Here is a 19,236-nt window from a genome sequence, read left to right as displayed (position 1 = left end):
CACCCTCTGTGAACCAGGAACAATGTCAGGACGTGGCTGGCACCGCATCGTCGAAACACTTTCAGGGGGCGTAGACTCTGCTCCCCAGGTGTTCCCTGGTCCCCTTCGGGCAGCTCTTTCTTCCTGCAAGGGCACAGCTCAGCTTATTCTGGAGAGACAGACAAGAGAGCAAGCGCATGACCTGGCTAACTCTACATTTTTGTATTTGTTAGAAGCAAATTGAGCCTTGCCACGGCCAAGAGGAGTGGAGTGGAGACGAGGGAGAAGTGTCAAAGAATGTGTGGCTTCTTTCTAAATCCGCCCTGATGTCCTTGTCCAACGGTGATCTCCAGGGCCTCTGGGACCTGGGCTGCAGGTGTGACTTCCAGTGCTTGGAATGCCTCTTTCACAGGGAGACTTACTTCCGGTCTGCCGGGCCAGTTCCTCCAGCTGGTTCAAGTTCTGCCGACAGAGTTCGGTTCACGGGTGTTTATATGTTGTGATCCTGTCTCCTCTGAAAACGTAACTTGGCTGCCAGGACTCCACGGTCCCTGGCAGGTATGGGAGTTCAGTATGTGAACTCACTGAAGGACCTGTGCATGATTTAAAAGCTGCTCCCCAGGAAGCAGGTTTGAGGACGAGGAAGAGGGAGAGGATGTGAGGATTTGGATAGTGGGGGTGACGATGGGGGAAAGGAACCAGGTGGGAAAAGGATGGAGCCCCTGGCAGGCACTGAAAGCCCTGTCATGGAGCGGCTGGGCTCCCGGGCTGGACAACGCACTCAGATCTCTAAAAACTGCAGGAGCAGCTTGGTGCAGGGACACAATGACCCAGAGTGAGCAGGGTGTTGGGGAAATTGTGCAAATCCTACCAAAGAAGAGCTGCACTCAGAACTGGAGTTTGGGATGCACCCAGACAGTAAGTGGGCTCAGCAAAGCAGTAGGAGGGGGCTATTGTGAGCAAGCTTTCCAAATAGATGTCAGTTTTGAATTCGTCTCAGGCATTGAAGGTGGCTTAGGTGCTGGCATTCGCTGGGCTACTGTTGTGCGCCAGGCTCCGTTCCTGTGGCACGTGCGTTTATGACCTCATTCAGCGCTCACAAATGCTGTATGGGAAATTTCATTATTCTTCCTCTTTTACAGGAAATTAGTGCTGCACAAGGTTACATTCTTTGTTCAAAGTCACAGAGCAAGCAGAGAGAGAAACTGGGACTGGAATCCAAGTGTTTGAGCTTCTTCATTCCACAGCTTTCGTTTCTGAAGCTGAGGAATCGCAAACGCACATGCATGGTAGATTACATCACATTTCTTAAAATACGCAGCTCCCCAAATTAAAAGACCAGCCGAGGGTAAGCTGTGAGCCTGGCTCCTGACAACACGGTTCTGTGGTTACATCCAAAGTGGAGGTGGTGATTTTTGGTGAAAGTTTCTTCTGCAAATTTGCATCTGTCCCACTCAGAGACAGGGTTGCGTGTTCCCCGCCATAGGCTGTCACCTCTCTGGCACATCTGCAAGACCCCCCGGCGTCGGATGTTGCATAGACGTTGATTACCAGGGTTGGGTGTTTGGCCTTGCTGTTAGGATGCCTCTGTCTCCTATCAGAGGACCTGGGTTATCTAAGCCCACGTTCTGCCCCTGCGTCCAGTTTCCAGCCGATGCAGACTCTGGGAGGCAGCAGTGTTGGCCCAAAAACTGGACCCTCATCACTCATATGATACACATGGATTGAGTTCCAGCTCCCAGCTCACCCCTGCCCAGCCCCGGCTGTTATGGGCGTGGGCCGGGGGGAGGGTGAACTAGCAAATAGGAGGTCTCTCTCTCACTCCTCTCAAAAATAAAAGTATTCATAAAAAACACTAATAATCATGTAACCACTACAATAGTCAAATGTAACAAAATCGCAAAACTTCCAACACTTTATTTATAATGATACTTTCAATCGAAACATCAATAGTTCAGTTTGGTCTCTGTCTCACAATTTGTCCTTACTAGTTAGAATTCACTCATTTTCTATTATTCTTCCAAGGAAAGAGAATATTTTCTCTTTCTCCCTTTTGCCTTTATATATCCTTCTCATTCATTCACTCAGTAAACATTCATCCAGCAACCATTTATTCATTCTTTTACATACATTTAATGATTAATTATACATTTTTAAAGTATATTGATTTATTTATACATTTTGAAGCAAATTTATTATTGAATATGTGCTAAGCACTTTCCTGGTTGTCGTTAAACTGTTACTGGTCATAAGATCAGTGTGTTTGGTTCTGTAGATACAGAAATGTGTAAGGTGCTGTCACCATTATGAACAATGCCCTTTAAGGCAAAGGAAGAAATAATGGTGCTTCCTGCGAGATACAGTGGAGATGTGAAAATTCGCATTTGTGCTCTGAGCAGTGCTGTCACGTATCTCTCATTTCTGCTCATGTAATTCAGTGCTGTTCCAACAGTTTCAGGGGTTATTAGGTACCTTCTGGAGGTAACCTGTCGCCTAGCACACAGGCTGTCAGAGATGGTCTCGTGTTAGTCTGCAGCTGCGTCCTTGGAGAAGTAGATTCCAGGAGAGGACTGACCATACTGGAGTTCACTGCGGGAGACACCCGGGAGGGAGAATGCAGAGGGCTGGAGGAGGAACAGTCGGTCCCCTATTGCCTGCAGGTGCAGAGGTGTGTGGCGTTCCCGGGGCTGCCACAGCTGCAGAGAGCCAACATTCCAGCCAGAGAGGCAGGTTAACAAAGGGTGCCCTTAAAGCAGCTCGGTGCCTTTTAGGAAAATTCTAAGCTCCCCACGGCAGGAGGACAGGTTCATTTTGCTGGGGGACTGAAAGGGGCACTGAGGAATAATGCCACAGAAGTTTCAGTAGCCAGATAACAGCTTCCCAGACCAGGGTCCTTCAAACAGCTCAAGGCAAAATGGAATAGAGAGAGATGTGTATTGGCGGTTTTGAAATCCATGCATTGCCTTTTCATGATATGAATTGCCATGATGGAATATCCCTCCCACGTAAACTCCAAGGAATTGAGGCATGGAGGAGAAATGGAAGCATTCATTACTTATGAAAATAAGTAAAATAATCCATTTTTTGGTGCTTCCTCCAAATCAATCACTGGCTTGAGTTGAGGGGGTGCTGGGAAGCCAGGAGGGGAATTAGAATAGTTGTGTTCTGAGCTGCAGCAGCCCCCAAGGAAATGCAGAGATGCCGAAAAGCCTTTGAAAAGAAGAAATTACTGCAAGTGCCTACCCACTGGGCGAGGAGCTTTGGATTCCCAGGTCCCTGGCTGGGGCCAGACGGGAGCAAGTCCCTAAACTGAGGACTGTGTGATGAGACGCTAGTTTTGGGGAAAAGTACTTAAGTTCTGGACAGTGTGGCTTTTTAAGTCTTCAGAAGCACACCTGGGTGTGACTATTCTTTCTCCCTTAATCACCCCAGCAGAGCTCACAGACATGATAAAGGGATGTATTAGTAAGCTTGCCTCTCCAGGGCCTTTGTACCTTTTATGGCCTTTGTGTACCTGCCAGAAGTCAATAAAAACGAAACCAAGCCATAGGTTAATGTGGGGACTGCAAGATCATGGGAGTCCAAATTAACTTCTCCACCCAGTGGATAAGGCACCCTGCCAGCCCCATCCCTATCTTTGTCTCTCTCTCTGCTTTGGGGGACCATCAGCTAGTTCATTCCCCAAATGGTTGCAACAACTGGGCTGACCCAGACCCAAGCCAAGAGCCTGGAATTTGATCCTTGTCCCTCATGTAGGCGACAGGGGCCCAAGCACTTGGGCCATCTTCTGTTGCCTTCCCAGGTGCATTAGCAGGGAGCTGGATTGGAAGCAGAGCAGCCAGGAGTCACACTGGTGCTCCAATGTAGGATGCTGACATCATAGGCGGTAGCTTAACTCTGTGCCACAATGCTGGCCGCCTTCTTCCTCCTCCTCCTCCTCCTCCTCCTCTTCTTCTTCCTCCTCCTCCTCCTGGTCTCCCATGGGGTGCAGGGCCCAAGCACTTGGGCCATCCTCCACTGCCTTCCCGGGCCACAGCAGAGAGCTGGCCTGGAAGAGGAGCAACCGGGACTAGAACCTGGTGTGCCGGCGCCACAGGAGGAGGATTAGCCTATTGAGCTGTGGCGCCGGCCTCCTTTGTTTTCTTTTTTTTTTCTTTTTTTTATTTTTATTTTTTAACAGGCAGAGTGGACAGTGAGAGAGAGAGACAGAGAGAAAGGTCTTCCTTTGCCGTTGGTTCACCCTCCAATGGCCGCCGCGGCCTGCGCACTGCGGCCGGCGCACCGCACTGATCCAATGGCAGGAGCCAGGAGCCAGGTGCTTTTCCTGGTCTCCCATGGGGTGCAGGGCCCAAGCACCTGGGCCATCCTCCACTGCACTCCCTGGCCACAGCAGAGAGCTGGCCTGGAAGAGGGGCAACTGGGACAGAATCCGGCGCCCCAACCGGGACTAGAACCCGGTGTGCCGGCGCCGCTAGGCGGAGGATTAGCCTAGTGAGCCGCGGCCTCCTTTGTTTTCTAGGAGCTGCCTAAACCCTGTGATGTCATTAGCCAGAGGCCTCCTGGTAGTGAGTGGCTGCTGTCCAGGTGCTGAATTTTTCGGTCAGGCAGTCAGACTGTGAGCAGCACCTGCCATGAGAAGTGGGGTTTCCGAGCCAGCATGCTGTGGCCCCAAGCTTCAGGGGTCCCCAGGCTGCATGGAACTCATGGCCAGACAGACTCCACACACACACGTCCAACTGGAGTTTGCTGTTTGTAACCTCAGGATGCTCTGCCTTCCCAAAAGGGAACGTTAATCAAAATATTGCAAATGATGCGTCTTGAGGAATGCTGTTCTTGATCATGACTGCATTCCCATATTAGGGGTATGTGTGTGTGTGTGTGTGTGTGTGCACGCTAGGTGTTTTTAAAAATTCACTCTTGGGGCTGGCACTATGGCATTGAAGGTTAGAACTCCATCTGTAGTGCTGACATCTCCTGGGGGTGCCAGTTCTAGTCCTGGCTGCTCCAGTTCTGATCCAGCTCCCTGCTAATGGCCTGGAAAAGCAGCAGAAGATGCCCCAAGTGCTTTAGCCCTGCGCCTATGTGGGAGACCAGGATGAAGCTCCTGTCTCTCTCTCTCTCTCTCTCTCTCTCTCTCCCCCTCTGTGTTTCTATGCTTTTCAATAAATAAATAAGTCTTTAAGAAATTGTCCTCTACTTGTTTCAGCTGCTGTAGGCAGGGTGTATGAGTTTATATTCAGAGGATCTGGAAGAAGCAGGGTGGAGCAGCTCTAGGTACTGCACAGAACCTGCGTTTCTGTAGCAATTGATCAGGAGCAGATCAACTTCCCAGCATTTACAGCTCACACGGAGCCAGGAGAGCTCCTCTTCTCTCCCTTCCTGTGTCAGCCACCAGAGAAGAAAGGTCACGGGCTAGAGACAGACAATCATGCCGTCTCCAAGGACTACTGGAATGTCATGCGATTCTTCAGCCTTTATTCTTGAGCATTAACAAAGTCAACAGAGAAAGAGGATTTTTTTCCTCCCCAGGACTCGTCAGCCCTTGAATGAGAGCAGTCAGCCTGGATTTTAATCAGAGTCTGTTTTCCATCCCAGAATTTCCTACAGTCAGTTTCTTTTTCTCTACTGATTGAGAGTGAAGGTTTATAGAGTTAGAGAACGCATGGTCCCACACCTCCTGGCTCACTCGGAGAGCCCAGCTCACTTGTGCGTCTGCAGGGAGCACACACACACTCTGCACACCTGGCACAGGTTAAGAGTTCAGCTCAAGTGTGTGTTTCCATAAAGCCCGTGCTGAGGCAAGAGGTCTTTTTTTTTTCTTGCTAAAGTAATTCACCCAGTGGTTTCTTTAAATAGGTCATCTCGTGCTATAAATTCTTTTTCACTATAGGGAATCAAATTTTCTCCCCTTGTTCCCCAGGAACAGATCTGTCTTGGAGGTGAGATCTATGTGGATGTTCCCTGACTTGACTTTTCTTTTTACTCTGTGTGATATGCTTGTTTTGCTTGGTTCTCCTCCAGCTAGCCTGTCCCACTTACCTGTATGAGGTGTGTGAAGGAGAGGGTGAGGAAGGGGCCGGCCCATCTGGGTGACTCATTCCTTGGCCCTGTCACTTGTTCTGTGGTCAGAACAGCCCCCTGGGAGATGGCCTCTGAATGGGGATAGACACAGAGACCTCCCCCCAGGCCTCAGTGAGGACAGGGCAGAGTCTCTCAGGACTGCCTGTGTCCGAGCAACCCGTTCCTTGGGTTCTGCCTCCTTGGTGCCGTGTTGTCACACTCCCCCTCCCTCTTCCTGCCTGTCTTAATTGGTAAGGCTGCCGTCATAAGGAACCACACACTGAGTGGCTTTATTGGTGAAAAGCCATTGATCTCCTAGCTCTGGAGGCTGGGAGCCTGAGATAAAGACATCATCAGCAGGTCTGGTGGGCTCATCTCTTTAGGTATCATTGATTGAGTCATTGGCTGTGTGACTCAACCTGTAAGCCCACCATCCTTCCTAAAGTCTGCATTAAAAATGTTAGATCATGGGGCCAGTGCTGTGGTACAGCAAGTTAACGCCCTAGCCTGAAGCACCAGCATCTCATATGGGCGCCGGTTCTAGTCCCAACTGCTCCACTTCCGATCCAGCTCTCTGCTATGGCCTGGGAAAGCAGTAGAAGATGGCCCAAGTCCTTGGGCCCCTGCACCCACGTGGGGAGACCCAGAAGAAGCTCCTGGCTTCAGATTGGTGCAGCTCCGGCCGTTGTGGCCATCTGGGGGGTCTCCACCTCTCTGTAACTCTGTCTTTAAAGAAAAAAAGTTAGATCACAATCCTCTATTTACATGGTTAGGCTTTTCCAGCAGGGCTGGCTTCCACCCTATAACCACCCAGCGATGCCCTAGAGTCACCTCATTAGCATAAACCAGCAGGGTCCACCATGAAGAGCAAAAGAAGTCCCAAGGGTGTTGGATCTGGAGCCCAGGACCCCAGGATGCAGCAGCCCTATCAGCGAGTTTCCTTCTAAGAGATTAAGAGTCAGGGTGAGGAAGCAAGCGTCCCTAACTTTTCAGCAGTTTCTGGGCATGTTCTCATTACTTCATTGAACCCTTATTATTTTACATTGTTCCTCCATGATCACAATTTAATCTTCCTGACACCCTGTGAGGAGAACGTTACTGATGTCTTTGTTTTATAGATGGATAAACTGAGCCTAAATACAAACACACTTCAAAAAAGTTCATGGAGACAAGGAACTACAAGATAACTTTGGGTACAAAATCTTTTTGGCATCCGTGCACAGGTTGTGGGTTTTTTTCCCCCGCATAAGAATAGAGATAGCGATGCTTTGAATTTTTGATTGCTATTCTTATCTCAAAATGCAGAATGGGAATGGATTTGCCTGGGATAAGACCCTAAATGAGAACTGGGGGATCTGGCCATGTAGGCTTCCTCCTAATGTGACAATTGATTTCTTTTCTAATTTTCCTCATGTGTTTATTTAAGGGGGGTTATGCATTGATTCTGTGTCAGCCCTTGTACTGAGCTTTTAAAATGTGGAGATGGAGACTTAGACACAGGCTGCTGGGGCGGGGACGCAGAGAGTAAAGATGCGGCTGTGATGTGACCTGGTTACTAAAACCACAGAGGCGGCACTCAGGACAGGCACTGGCAAAGACGGTGGGGAAGATGGCAGTCAGGAAGGGCCGGGGGAGAGAGTGCAGGTGCTGGGCTCCACACACAGGGAGTCTCCAGGCTCCTGGTCTACACGTGAATGGGAAAGGAGACACTGGACTCTCTCACTAGGCAGCTAAAGAGTTCCCAGGATGCCCTAAAGCCTAGCACTTGGCAGCACCCTTGCTCTCTTTGCATTGACCTCAGCTATGGCTACCCCAAAAGAAGGAGGAATGGAGCCACCCAAATAAGGGGGCTCAGGGCGGGAAGGCGCAGGCATGCAGAGTGGTGAGAACACTGGTAACTCCCACATGTCTGAGGGGCTCCATCAAGTTCTTTTCATCCTTACAAAGATGGCGTTGGACTTTCCTGGGTGGTCCCTGGGGTCCCCTCTGGCTCTAACGTTTCATTATTTTGAGGCTTTATGAAAAATGTTTTGCAAAGCAAATGAATAGTGTAAACAAGATTATAAAGAGGATATTTGGCTTCTTAAGGGAATACACTGTTCATAAGCACATCAGGATTATTCATTTGCATATAAACAATGCAAATTCTGTATAAGCAGAGGAGGCCGGTTTTCTTTGGTGTTTGGGTAAGTTAATTACAAATCGTTTTTGTCAATTTTGTGAGTCTGTGCGTATCAGGAAGCAATAAAGCTATATTCGTTTTAAATATTCTATACTTTGTATGTTTACATCGTCTTGAATGTTTACAAGAGCTGAGTTAGCCTGAACCTTCATAAATGGCTTCTTCATTTCGTGGGTTACAAATATATGAGATTTGTCCTCCTAAGGCTTCAGATGAGCTTGCCTTGTGTTTATCAGATGCCAGAGACGTCAGCGGAACCCCATCCCACTCTCATTCATCCTGAATCAACTGAGGACCACCCAACAGAGCCTGTAACCCCTTAGAATCCAACACGCAAACTTCGCTTTTTTTTAACTAATTAATTTTTTTATTTTTGACAGGCAGAGTTAGACAGTGAGAGAGAGAAACAGAGAGAAAGGTCTTCCTTCCATTGGTTCACCCCCCCCCCCAAATGGCTGTTACAGCCGGCACGCTGCGCCGATCCGAAGCCAGGAGCTTCCTCCTGGTCTCCCATGGGGTGCAGGGCCCAAGCACTTGGGCCATCTTTCACTGCACTCCCAGGCCACAGCAGAGAGCTGGACTGGAAGAGGAGCAACCATGATAGAATCTGGTGCCCCGACTGGGACTAGAACCCAGGGTGCTGGCGCCGCAGGCGGAGGATTAGCCTAGTGAGCCGTGGTGCCAGCCTGCAACCTTCGCTTTTAACTCCCACGGTCTAAGCATCTTGCTCTTGCTGTACATTTGAATAAATCCTCTTGGTCTCCTCCTAGCAATGCCGCTGCAGTTCTTTGTGGGTGACTTACATGCCTAGACTAGTGTGCTGGGTGTCTGGGTGCTGTTCAGCGATGTTCTAATGGCACAAAACCATCTCCCTGGCCACTCTCTCTCTGTCTCTCCTCCGCTTTCTTCCTGCAACACCCTCATTCCCCTGATGTTCATCCTCAGAAGAAAAGCCCACTGCTCCCGTTGTCTTGCATGGCAGTTGGCCCATTGCTTCCTGCAGCTCATGCATTTCCTTGGGGTGTTCTGTCTTCTACGCCCGAGTGGCCGCTCACCATAATCCCTGTATGTTGTAGGGCGTTGGGGTGACTGCAGGGCGGGGCATCACTGGAGGAAGCATACCTTCAGCAAGAGACCCAGAGAAGTTGGGCAAGTGAGAGGAGTGGGGAGAAGAGTTTCCGGGCAGAAGGGGCAGCCTGTGTCCTGCAAGGCAGCCCCGGAGAACGGGGCAGGTTCAGGAGCCACAATCAATCAAGGGGACTCAGGGTGACCACGAGGAGTAACTGACAAAACTGGGACTGGACGAGGGGGCAGTGGGCACATCCCCAGTGGCCTTTGTGTTCAGTTGAGAATATTTCCATTTCTTTAAAAATATCTATTTCCTTATTTGAAAGCCAGAGTTACACAGAGAGAAGGAGAGGCAGATAGAGATCTTCCATCCGCTGGTTCACTCCCCAGTTGGCCACAATGGCCGGAGCTGTGCCGATCCGAAGCCAGGAGTCAGGAGCTTCTTCCGGGTCTCCCACGTGGGTGCAGGGGCCCAAGCACTTGGGCCATCTTCTACTGCTTTCCCAGGCCACAACAGGGAGCTGGATAGGAAGTGGAGCAGCCAGGACTCGAACTGGTGCCCATATGGGATGCGGGCACTGCATGCAATGGCTTCACTCACTGTGCCACAGCACTAGCCCCTCCATTTTTTCTCACTGGTGCTGGGAACCCCTGGGGAACCAGTGGGATGAAGCAGCTGATGCCAGAGAGACTACTACCGCTACGTTAAAGGCCTGGATTAGGCCACAGAGCAGGGCATACAGAGGAAATGGCCCATTTAAGCGTGAAATAGGAAGCCAATAAGATTTGTGATTGATTGTCTATGGACTGCAGGAGAAAAAAGAAAGCACCAGGCAAAAGCCTGCGTTTCCGTCGTCAATACTTATTTGTCAAGTTCATGAGCACAGATAAAGAAAGAAGAGAAATTGGGAGATGTTCGGCTTTGGAAATATAATTTCATTTGTTTGATCATTGCACTATCTTAATAAATTGAACAGAGGTGTTAAGTCCTTGGGGGTCGTTCCCTTCCAAGGCAGTGGGTTAAATGAGTTCAGAGTCAAGACTGTTTAGCAAAATATTAGTGGGAAATGCTTAGAACCTGACAAGTTCTGCTCCTATCATTTATTCCATAGAAGCCGTGGCCCGTGATTACATTTTTATCACTTTGAACTTGCTCTTTAGCTACCAGAAAATATGCTTTATAATGGCTGAAGTTGCTCTGTTCTGTTTTTTTTTTTCCTGTTTTAGATTTTTTTAAAATTTATTTGTTTGGGAGGCAGAGTCACAGACAGAAAGAGGGAGAGACAGAGAGAAAGGTCTTCCATCCTCTGGTTCATTCCCCTAAATGTTCTCAAGGGCTGGAGTTGGGCCCATCTGAAGCCAAGGGCCAGGAGTTTCTTCCGGGTCTTCCACATGGGTGCAGGGGCTCAAGCACTTGGACCATCTTCCACTGCTTTCCCAGGCCGTTAGCAGTGAGCTCAATTGCAAGATAAGCAGCCAGGACTTGAACCAGCACCCACATGAGATACTGGCACAGCTCAACTTACTACTGCACAGCGCTGGCCCCTGCTTTGTTTTTTAATTGGTTCATCACACAGTTGCAGACATGGGACAAATGAGTCATCCGATTTTCTCCAGCCACTATCTTCAAATCTGTTTGGTCAAAACACCTTTTGCATCCCTCCCTCCAACCTTGGAGATGTCTTCGGGAGATCCTGCTCATTTCTAGTCACGTTCAATGGCGAGGCTTTTCCAGGGTCCTTGCCAGTCTCCATCAAGACCTCTGTCTCTTAGCCAGAGCAGAGCCTCCCTCGCCTGAAGGACCTTCTGGGTTGGCGAGGGAGAAAGGGACAGTAGTGGAAAGAGTAGCTGCCATCTTCAGTCAATGGGTTCTGCAGGTGTGACTCTTTATTTTTGTAGAAAAATAGCACAAGTGAACTGGTAGCCGCCCTGGCCTTATGTTTGTGGTGAGCTGAATGACAGTGACTAAGATGCTACCGAATCATCTCTGCCAATTGGAATCAACTGCCAGACCCTTGGAGAACAAAGGCTGCCCCTCACCACAAACGGAAGCTCGTTCATAAATTCCTCTTGCCTTCCTTCAATTTTCTATTTAAAGCAATGTCTGAAAATGCATGAATAATACAGCTTATCTCAGAGATGAAAGATTCCTCTTGGACTGAATGGCTGCGTACTTATTAATAGCTGTAAGTGTGCCATGTTCTTTTGTATCGGGTGGGCTGCTGACTGAAGTAGGAAGGGCCCTTTGTAGCCATAATAACAGTAACGGATGAATCATTGTAAAAGCTATAGGGCATTGAAAGGCATTTTAATTTGTCACTGCTCCTGTGTGTTCTGAAGGGATCTGAACAATTATGCTGACTACAAGAATAGTAAGAGGGTGATATTTTCCTCATTATGTGATTAAGTTCTTAATATGCCACTTTTACTATAAGTTTAAAAAGAAACCCAAAACCCTCTCATCCAGTTTCCTCTAATGATCTAATCAGGACTAAAGACCGCTGAGCAGTGGACATGCTCGGTCTGCTTCCTGCGACGTGCAGTGCTCTACTTCAGACTCAAGTTAGTTTGCGAAGCGTTCAGCTTTGCGGTTTATGGAAATGAAACTGGACTTGGTTGCTCCGTGAGAACATCCAGCCTTTATGTCCCATTAACTCGTGAAGACGACAACTCGCAGGGCTTCCTTCCTCAGTGACTCCTGCAGCAGCACATGAGATGTTCAACAGGATTTTTCTCCTTAGAACAGCTCCTGTGGCCAGCGCGGTGGCTTAGTGGGTAAAGCTGCCGCCTGCAGTGCCAGCATCCCATATGGGCACCGGTTCAAGACCCGTCTGCTCCATTTTAGTACTTTTCTTAGGGAGCAACCATTCAAAACATACTGTGTGTTTTTAGGTGAGGGATAGAGTTTTCCTTCATGGCATTTGAATTTTCTTTTCTTTTTTTTTATTTGACAGGTAGAGTTAGGCAGTGAGAGAGAGAGACAGAGAGAAAGGTCTTCTTTCCGTTGGTTCACCCCCCAAATGGCCACTATGGCAGGAGCTACACCGATCCAAAGCCAGGAGCCAGGTGTTTCCTCCTGGTTTCCCACACAGGTGCAAGGGGCCAAGCACTTGGGCCATCCTCCACTGCCCTCCTGGGCCACAGCAGAGAGCTGGACTGGAAGGGGAGCAGCTGGGACTAGAACCTGGTGCCCATATGGGATGCTGGTGCCGCAGGTGGAGGATTAACCAAGTGAGCCACTGCACCGGCCCCAACGGCATTTGAATTTTCTCTGACCAGGGTGTCATCCAGACATTCAGATCTTAGTGATGACGATGGGAAAATATAAGAAAGGGGGGGGGTGGTGCTGTGGCGTGGTGGATTAAGCCTCTGCCTGTGAAACCGGCATCCCAAATAGGTGCTTGTTTGAGTCTCTGCTGCTCCACTTCCGATCCAGCTCCCCGTTAAATGCACCTGGGAAGACAGCAGAGGGTGGCCCAGTGCTTGGGCCCCTACACCCACATTGGGAGACCTGGAAGAAGCTCCTGGCTTCTGACTTCAGCCTGGCCAGCCCTAGCCATTGTGGCCATTTTGGGAATGAACCAGAAGACAGAAGATCTTGGGGCTGGCACTGTGGTGTAGTGGATAAAGATGCCTGCAGTGCCAGTATCCCATATGGACACAGGTTTGAGACCCAGCTGCTCCACTTCCAATCCAGCTCTCTGCTATGGCCTAGGAGAGCAGTGGAAGATGGTTCAAGTCCTTGGGCCCCTGCACCTGTGTGGGAGACCCAGAAGAGGCTCTTGACTCCTGGCTTTGGATCAGCTCAGCTATGGCTGTTACGGTCATTTGGGGAGTGAACCAATGGAATAGAAGATCTCTCTCTCGCTCTCGCTCTCGCTCTCACTCTACCTCTCTCTATAACTCTTTCAAATAAATAAAAAATAAATCTTTTAAAGATATATATATATCTTTTAAATCTTTTAAATATATATATATATATATATATATATATATATATATATATATATATATAGGATTCTTACATCTTCCAATACTTTGGCTGCCTTCCTGCCTAAAGTATGGCTTAGCACTGATGTCAACTACTAGAAGATGTTGTTTTGGCCACATTTTAGCATTTCAGCCAGAGTACATTTTTTTTCTTTTAAAAGATGTATTTATTTGAAAAGCACAGTTATGGGGAGGTTGGGGGAAGAGAGAGAGAGAGAGATCTTCCATTCTCAAAAGGGCCACAACACTCAGGGTTGGGCCAGGCTGGAGCCAGAAGCCAGGAGCATTTTCCAAGGTCTCCCACATGGGTGTAGGGGCCCAATTACTTGGGCCATCTTCCACTGCTTTCCCAGGTGCATTAACAGGGAGCTGGATCAGAAGTGGAGCAGCAGGGACTTGAACAGGTGCCATATGAGATGCTGGTATTGCAGGTGACAGCTTTACCTGCTGTGCCACAACACCGGCCCCTGTACCCACATGGCAGATGTGGATGGAGTTCCTGGCTTTGGTCTGACCCAGCCGTTGCATCTATTTGGGGGAGTGAAACAGCAGATGGAAGTGCACCCTCTCTCTCTCTCTCTCTCTCTCTCTCTCTCTGACCTTTTCTCTCTATAACACTGCATTTAAATAAGTAGACAAATCTTTTAAAAAATAAATAGATAAAATGTAGGAAAATGGTACAAACATTAAAGGTATTTGTGGGGATATAAATTATATTATAAAATAAATGTGCAATTCTTGACCCATATGCAGGGACCTCAAAAAGTTTCTGGAAATAAAACAAACAAAAGAAAAAAAGATTATTTTGGTGCCAAAATTTTTTTAAATCCATCTATAATCTTTCATAATTCACATTTTCCTGACCTTTTGGTGTACCCTCATAGTAGGCATGCAGCAAGCAGAAGTATCTCCTTACCATAAAGGAAAACAAAACTAAAAATATTTGTTACAGCAGTCATCAGTTTCATCGAACATAAAGGAAGAAACTTTTTTTCCTATTTATCGAACAGAAAATTTTGAACAAAAAATGGAGAATGAGGTTTGTGTGAATTTGAGGTCTAAGTACTGTCTTGCCATTCTGTGCTCTCAACAGGAGAGCTCTGTGTGAGTTCTGCGTGGGCTAGGGGAGCGTGGGAGACAGAGACACACGGGGTGGAATGGGTAATCGTATGGAATCACGAGGGAGGCTCAGCCTGTGTTGCCTTCTGTCTTACAGCCTGAAGAATAAATAGTGGAAACGCCAATCAAGAGACAGACGGGGATGCCAGCATTCTCTGCCGTGGAGAACTGCTATCAGCCGCCGGAGGAGGATTCTTCCTGGGACAATGAACACTTCTTACCGGGATTCCCAGACTAACATAACTGGTCTTGACTTTTGGAAAGTGAAATTTTTGGTTTCTTTTCCTTCTTCTTTTTATTTATTTATTTGGAATTTCGTGGTAAGTTATGACATTTGGATGGGTTTTTTATGCTTTCCTGATAGCATATTTAGCACATATTCTCCATTATAATCCTATAGCAAACAGTCGGAGCATTATTCAAACTTGATGGGAACATTTCCATTTCCAATTTATTCTAGATGTCTTCAGAGTACAATCTATTAAATCCTTGATGACAATAATGTAAACTTCCTCTGTCCAGAAATAAACATTCTTTTTTCTTTCCCCATGAACTTGAACATGACTCGGACAACGTGCCCTGCACCAGAACAAATCACTATTAGTGGGAGATAAACAATGGACAAATCTCAGTCCTTTGCCTTCCAAAGGGATTGCTCTCTGAACACGGAGGATGGAGAAGAATACGCATCCATTTTTTTTCTAATCATTCAAAGAACAGATTTTCAAGGTTAAGCCAAGTTCTCTTCACAAGCCGCCAAATCATAGCTTAGGAAAAGAATTAGTTTGCTTGCATGATGATCCTCAGGCAAAATGTCTTAGCAGCAGCTGACCTTGGGGAGATGTTTTCCTAAAGGCGTTTAAAAGAAGAGTGATAGGCTGCAGAAAGAGGCGGAAAGAAATGGATATTTCTTGCAAGGGCTGCCAATGGTCAGCTCTAACTTGGGGTGCTGACGAGGTGGGAAGGAACGAGTGAAATGGGAAGTCCCGTTGCTGACCCGAGATCCAGCCCCCTCGGAAGGAACAGCTCTGGACAGCAGGAAAGACTGCAAAATCATCCCTGTGTGACGGCGCAGGGCGGCCAGCCATGACAGAGCTCTTTCTCCTCCGAGGTGACCGCACGTGCTGTCCCGCGTGCTGGTGGCTGCCAGGCAGGTCCGCGAGCTCCCGCTGGGCTCTGCCCAGGGCTGCCCTGCACCTGTGCCTTGTGGGCCACAGGCACTTGTTCTCTTGCTGTCAAGGATGTCCTGGACGTCTCTTGGCTTTCACAGCCCAGTGAGCAATAAATGAAATGACACAGAAGTGCACAGCGTTGTTATTAAGGTGCCTGTTTTTCCGTGTTGGAACGTCGGCGCCTTTTATCCCAGAAGGATGTGTTGGGGAGGGCCCGGGGCTGCCGGGTGTCTGCCTGCAGGGGGAGGCCACCACCCCAGCCAGAAGGGCTTGATGGCGAGGGATCTGCTGTCTGGCACTAGCTTTTCTCCGATCGTGTAGAATAAAGCTTTTATTTGTCAATCTGCTGTAAAATAAGCATTTTTTTAAAAAAAAAAACCTGTTTCTGTTTTGTTTAGTGAGTGAGCTCATGCCCTCTGGGTGTTGTGTGTTTTCATTTTAATAACCTGATATAGAAAAGTTGTGAACATAGGTTTTTTTGCTTTCTTGTAGGGCTGTGGCAAAAACCCTTTTCAGATAAGTTTCCAGCTTGTGATCATCGCTGATTTCAGAGTTCCTCATGCCATCACCATCACACCCTTAACAGCCAGGCGAGGGGAAGCGAATGCCCTGATGCAGGTTTTGGTCCCTTGTTGGTTTTCAGATTTCTTTATTTTATTTTATTTTTTTTGACAGGCAGAGTGGACAGTGAGAGAGAGACAGAGAGAAAGGTCTTCCTTTGCCGTTGGTTCACCCTCCAATGGCCGCCACGGCCGGCGCACCACGCTGATCTGATGGCAGGAGCCAGGTGCTTCTCCTGGTCTCCCATGGGCAGATAAGGGACTTTGTCATCCCTCTATACCGAGCTGAGCGTTGTGTGGGAGGCACTGGGGGCATCCGTGAACTGGGACATAGCTGCTTGTCGCTGTTCTCTTGGGTCGGTTTGGTACGGTTCCATTTGTTTAAGGAAACTGTAGCTGATTTCCAGGTGGAAATATTTCTGAGTGGTAGGAAGTGGGACGGTCAAGTCCATCTTGTCAAGGGATCACATTAACTCTGATAGGGAAGTGGTGAGATGCGTGGAGACCGGCTGTGGCTTCGGCCCATGGTGAGGCTTCCTCCCCCTTGGATCTGCACAGGTGGCAGAGCCGCTGGATGCCAGTAGCAGTTCCTGGAGAGATGAGAGCCCAAGTCCAGGGGATTCTGCAGCAGCTCCTTTCCAGGGAAGTATGCAAGAGCCTGATCTGTTGGAGAGTGAAAATACCCCCCCCCCCAGATTATCAATACTTCAAGCCCCTCTACAGCCCCAGAGTACAAGGGTACTTCAGAGTTGATGGAATCAAATTAACAGTAAGTTTGTTTCCATGCAAAAAAAAAAAAAAAAATTGAAATCCATGATTATGAGGCATCTTCAAAAAGTTCGTGGAAAATGCACGTTATGCAAAAACTATGCATGGATTTCAAAATTTCTGCACCACGACCACTTAACCTTTTCATTCCATCTTCCCTGAACTTTTTGAAGTGACTCCTACTCATAGTAATGGTAACGGCATCAAACCCAGCACGGCCCAGTTGAGATTTGTGCTGCAGGGCGGGGGAACAGCAATGATGGAGAGTAGCCGTAAAGACACACGTGGTGGACTCCCTGGATCCTGAGTGACAGCTCTCGTACTTAAAAGGATGGCTGTCACGTGCTTGAAGCAGTCCGTTTTCCAAGAGACGCATCATTCCTGCAGTGTTGCCCAGGCAGGTCATTCCTCCTCAATACAGAGATGAGCTTCGGCATAGCACCCGTGCTGGTGACCAGAGAGGCTGCGGGGTGCATTGTGTGCAGCCCAGGAAACCACGTGTCGCATTTGTGAAGCAATCTCCCAAGTAGAGAATGCTACAACGATTCCATTTGCAGATAAAATTGCCGGTAAAACTCTCTCCTCCCATGGCTCGACCACAGAGACCAATGTGAGGGTTTGCTTGTCGTTTGCCTGCTCCATGAAGCACAAACGTCGAGCAGAACTGCCACGGTCTTTGCAGCTTCCTAGGGGACGTGAGTGTGTCAGGCCAACCAGATCAAAACAAAACACAGGAGACACTTGACAGGCGCGGATAACACTCTGGAGGGAAATTTGCGCTGGGGACCTGGGGTGTCCACAAGGGCTCATGTCCCTTCCTAACCTAACCTCCTGAGGGAGATCAGTGTGAACAGAGAACATGGGGACCCCAATAAGGCACAAAGCTCATATGAACTTCTAGGTAATTACCAAAAGCCCGCATTTCACCTTCCACCCCAGCTAAAGCCATCATTCATTTGACCGACTTGTGTAAGAAATTGATTACTTTTCTTTTAAGCCCACCCTAAGAAAGGTCCAACCAGCATATTGTTGTGGGGACAGATCTTTTTATTTTTCTGGTTCTTACCTAATTTATGCATCCTAAAGGCATGCTCAACTACCTCATATGTCTGTGATGTGGATTAGCTAATTAATAAATATTATTAAGTGCTTAAAAATGGACAAGGAACTCTTTCTCTGTCGATGTTGCCTTCATTTGCTTCCTAGCTTGTGAACTCAACCATCTGTATTATTCCATTGGGATACTTGTGTTTTGAAACTTGGCTTTCGATTTATGCGAAAGATCTTGACATGACGTGAAATTCTGAGAGTCCCAGCACAGACCGAGAACATCGACCCATGGCTGGCAAATGGAGGAAAACACACAGCATCTAGAAGCAGACCAGAAATACTTGTAAACAGACGTTTCCCAACGTGGAAGTCACCGGGACTTATAAAGAGTGTGTGAAGTGGTTTGATGCTGGAACGGCTCAAATGCCAGTTTGCCAACAATTTATGTGCAAAACATTGCAGTGTATTTAAGCTTATGCCTTCGTGATATGGTAGCCCTTGCTTTCTCAGCATTTTCAGATAAAGATAAGGGACATCACAGCTGGCTTGCCTGCTTCTCCACTTCTGCCTGGCAGCTGTGAGATGAACATTGCCTTGAGAGGGTCTCTATAGAGAAGTTATCGGACACTTGTCATGTCTTTGCTTTGTTTTCGTTTCAAGGATATAGCCTGAAGAGAAAAGGATGGAATTAATACCTAATCATTTCTTGCTAACACCATCCTAAGATTCTATGGTGACTAATTAAAGCAGATAATTTCACTACTGGCCCTACTGGCTGTATGTTACTGCTGTCCCGATGCCCTGTGATCCATTATTCTTTCATCACTGTTCTGAGTAGCTGGTTTATATGTTAATTTCGATTCCTTGACTTGATTAGTAATACATTCCTACCTTTAAAAGCCACTTTCTCTAATTTTCAAATTGTAAAAGAGTAGAAAAATTGAAATCTGATTTTACCTCCTGGCTCTCCGACTATTGCTGTCAGCTTAGCTTGTTTCTAAAGAACAGGTGCACTCTGTCACACGCAAGCTGTCACGTCCAGTGTGGTTGTGTGAAGTCCAGGCTGGGGCTTCCTCCCCCTCTTAGGTAATCACTAGGATCATGGAGGTTCAACTTCAGAGTTGAGGGAGTGTATAAGGCCATATGTTTGGCTACTGAACTGAATGTTTTTTTAACTAAAGAAAATTGTGAAATTGCTCCACATAACACATGGCTTCTGCTCTTGCTTGTTTGCTTACAACTCACTTCTGAAACATTTCCGCCCACTTGCTACTTGAATGTGTGCTCT

At 47.8% G+C, this 19,236-nt stretch overlaps 1 protein-coding gene across 4 annotated transcripts in view; it reads left to right on the top strand.

Annotated features, from left to right (window-relative positions):
- Window positions 1–15,912, top strand: part of ZMAT4 (zinc finger matrin-type 4) — a 367,435-nt gene extending 351,523 nt beyond the window's left edge. For all 4 annotated transcript variants that reach the window (XM_051832388.3, XM_051832389.3, XM_089327366.1 and 1 more), the window contains one exon: window positions 14,496–15,912. In XM_051832388.3, the coding sequence (XP_051688348.1) occupies window positions 14,496–14,511 (16 nt within the window). In that variant the 3' untranslated portion in view covers window positions 14,512–15,912. The remainder of the gene's footprint in view (window positions 1–14,495) is intronic.
- The last annotated feature ends 3,324 nt before the right edge of the window (window positions 15,913–19,236 follow it).

The sequence above is a fragment of the Oryctolagus cuniculus genome, chromosome 2 (assembly GCF_051225735.1).
Source record: "Oryctolagus cuniculus isolate XC-2025 breed Fujian yellow rabbit chromosome 2, ASM5122573v1, whole genome shotgun sequence".
NCBI classification, from domain to species: domain Eukaryota; kingdom Metazoa; phylum Chordata; class Mammalia; order Lagomorpha; family Leporidae; genus Oryctolagus; species Oryctolagus cuniculus.
The sequence above is the reverse complement of the archived record's forward strand: the minus strand, read 5'-3'. Positions and strand labels throughout refer to the sequence as shown.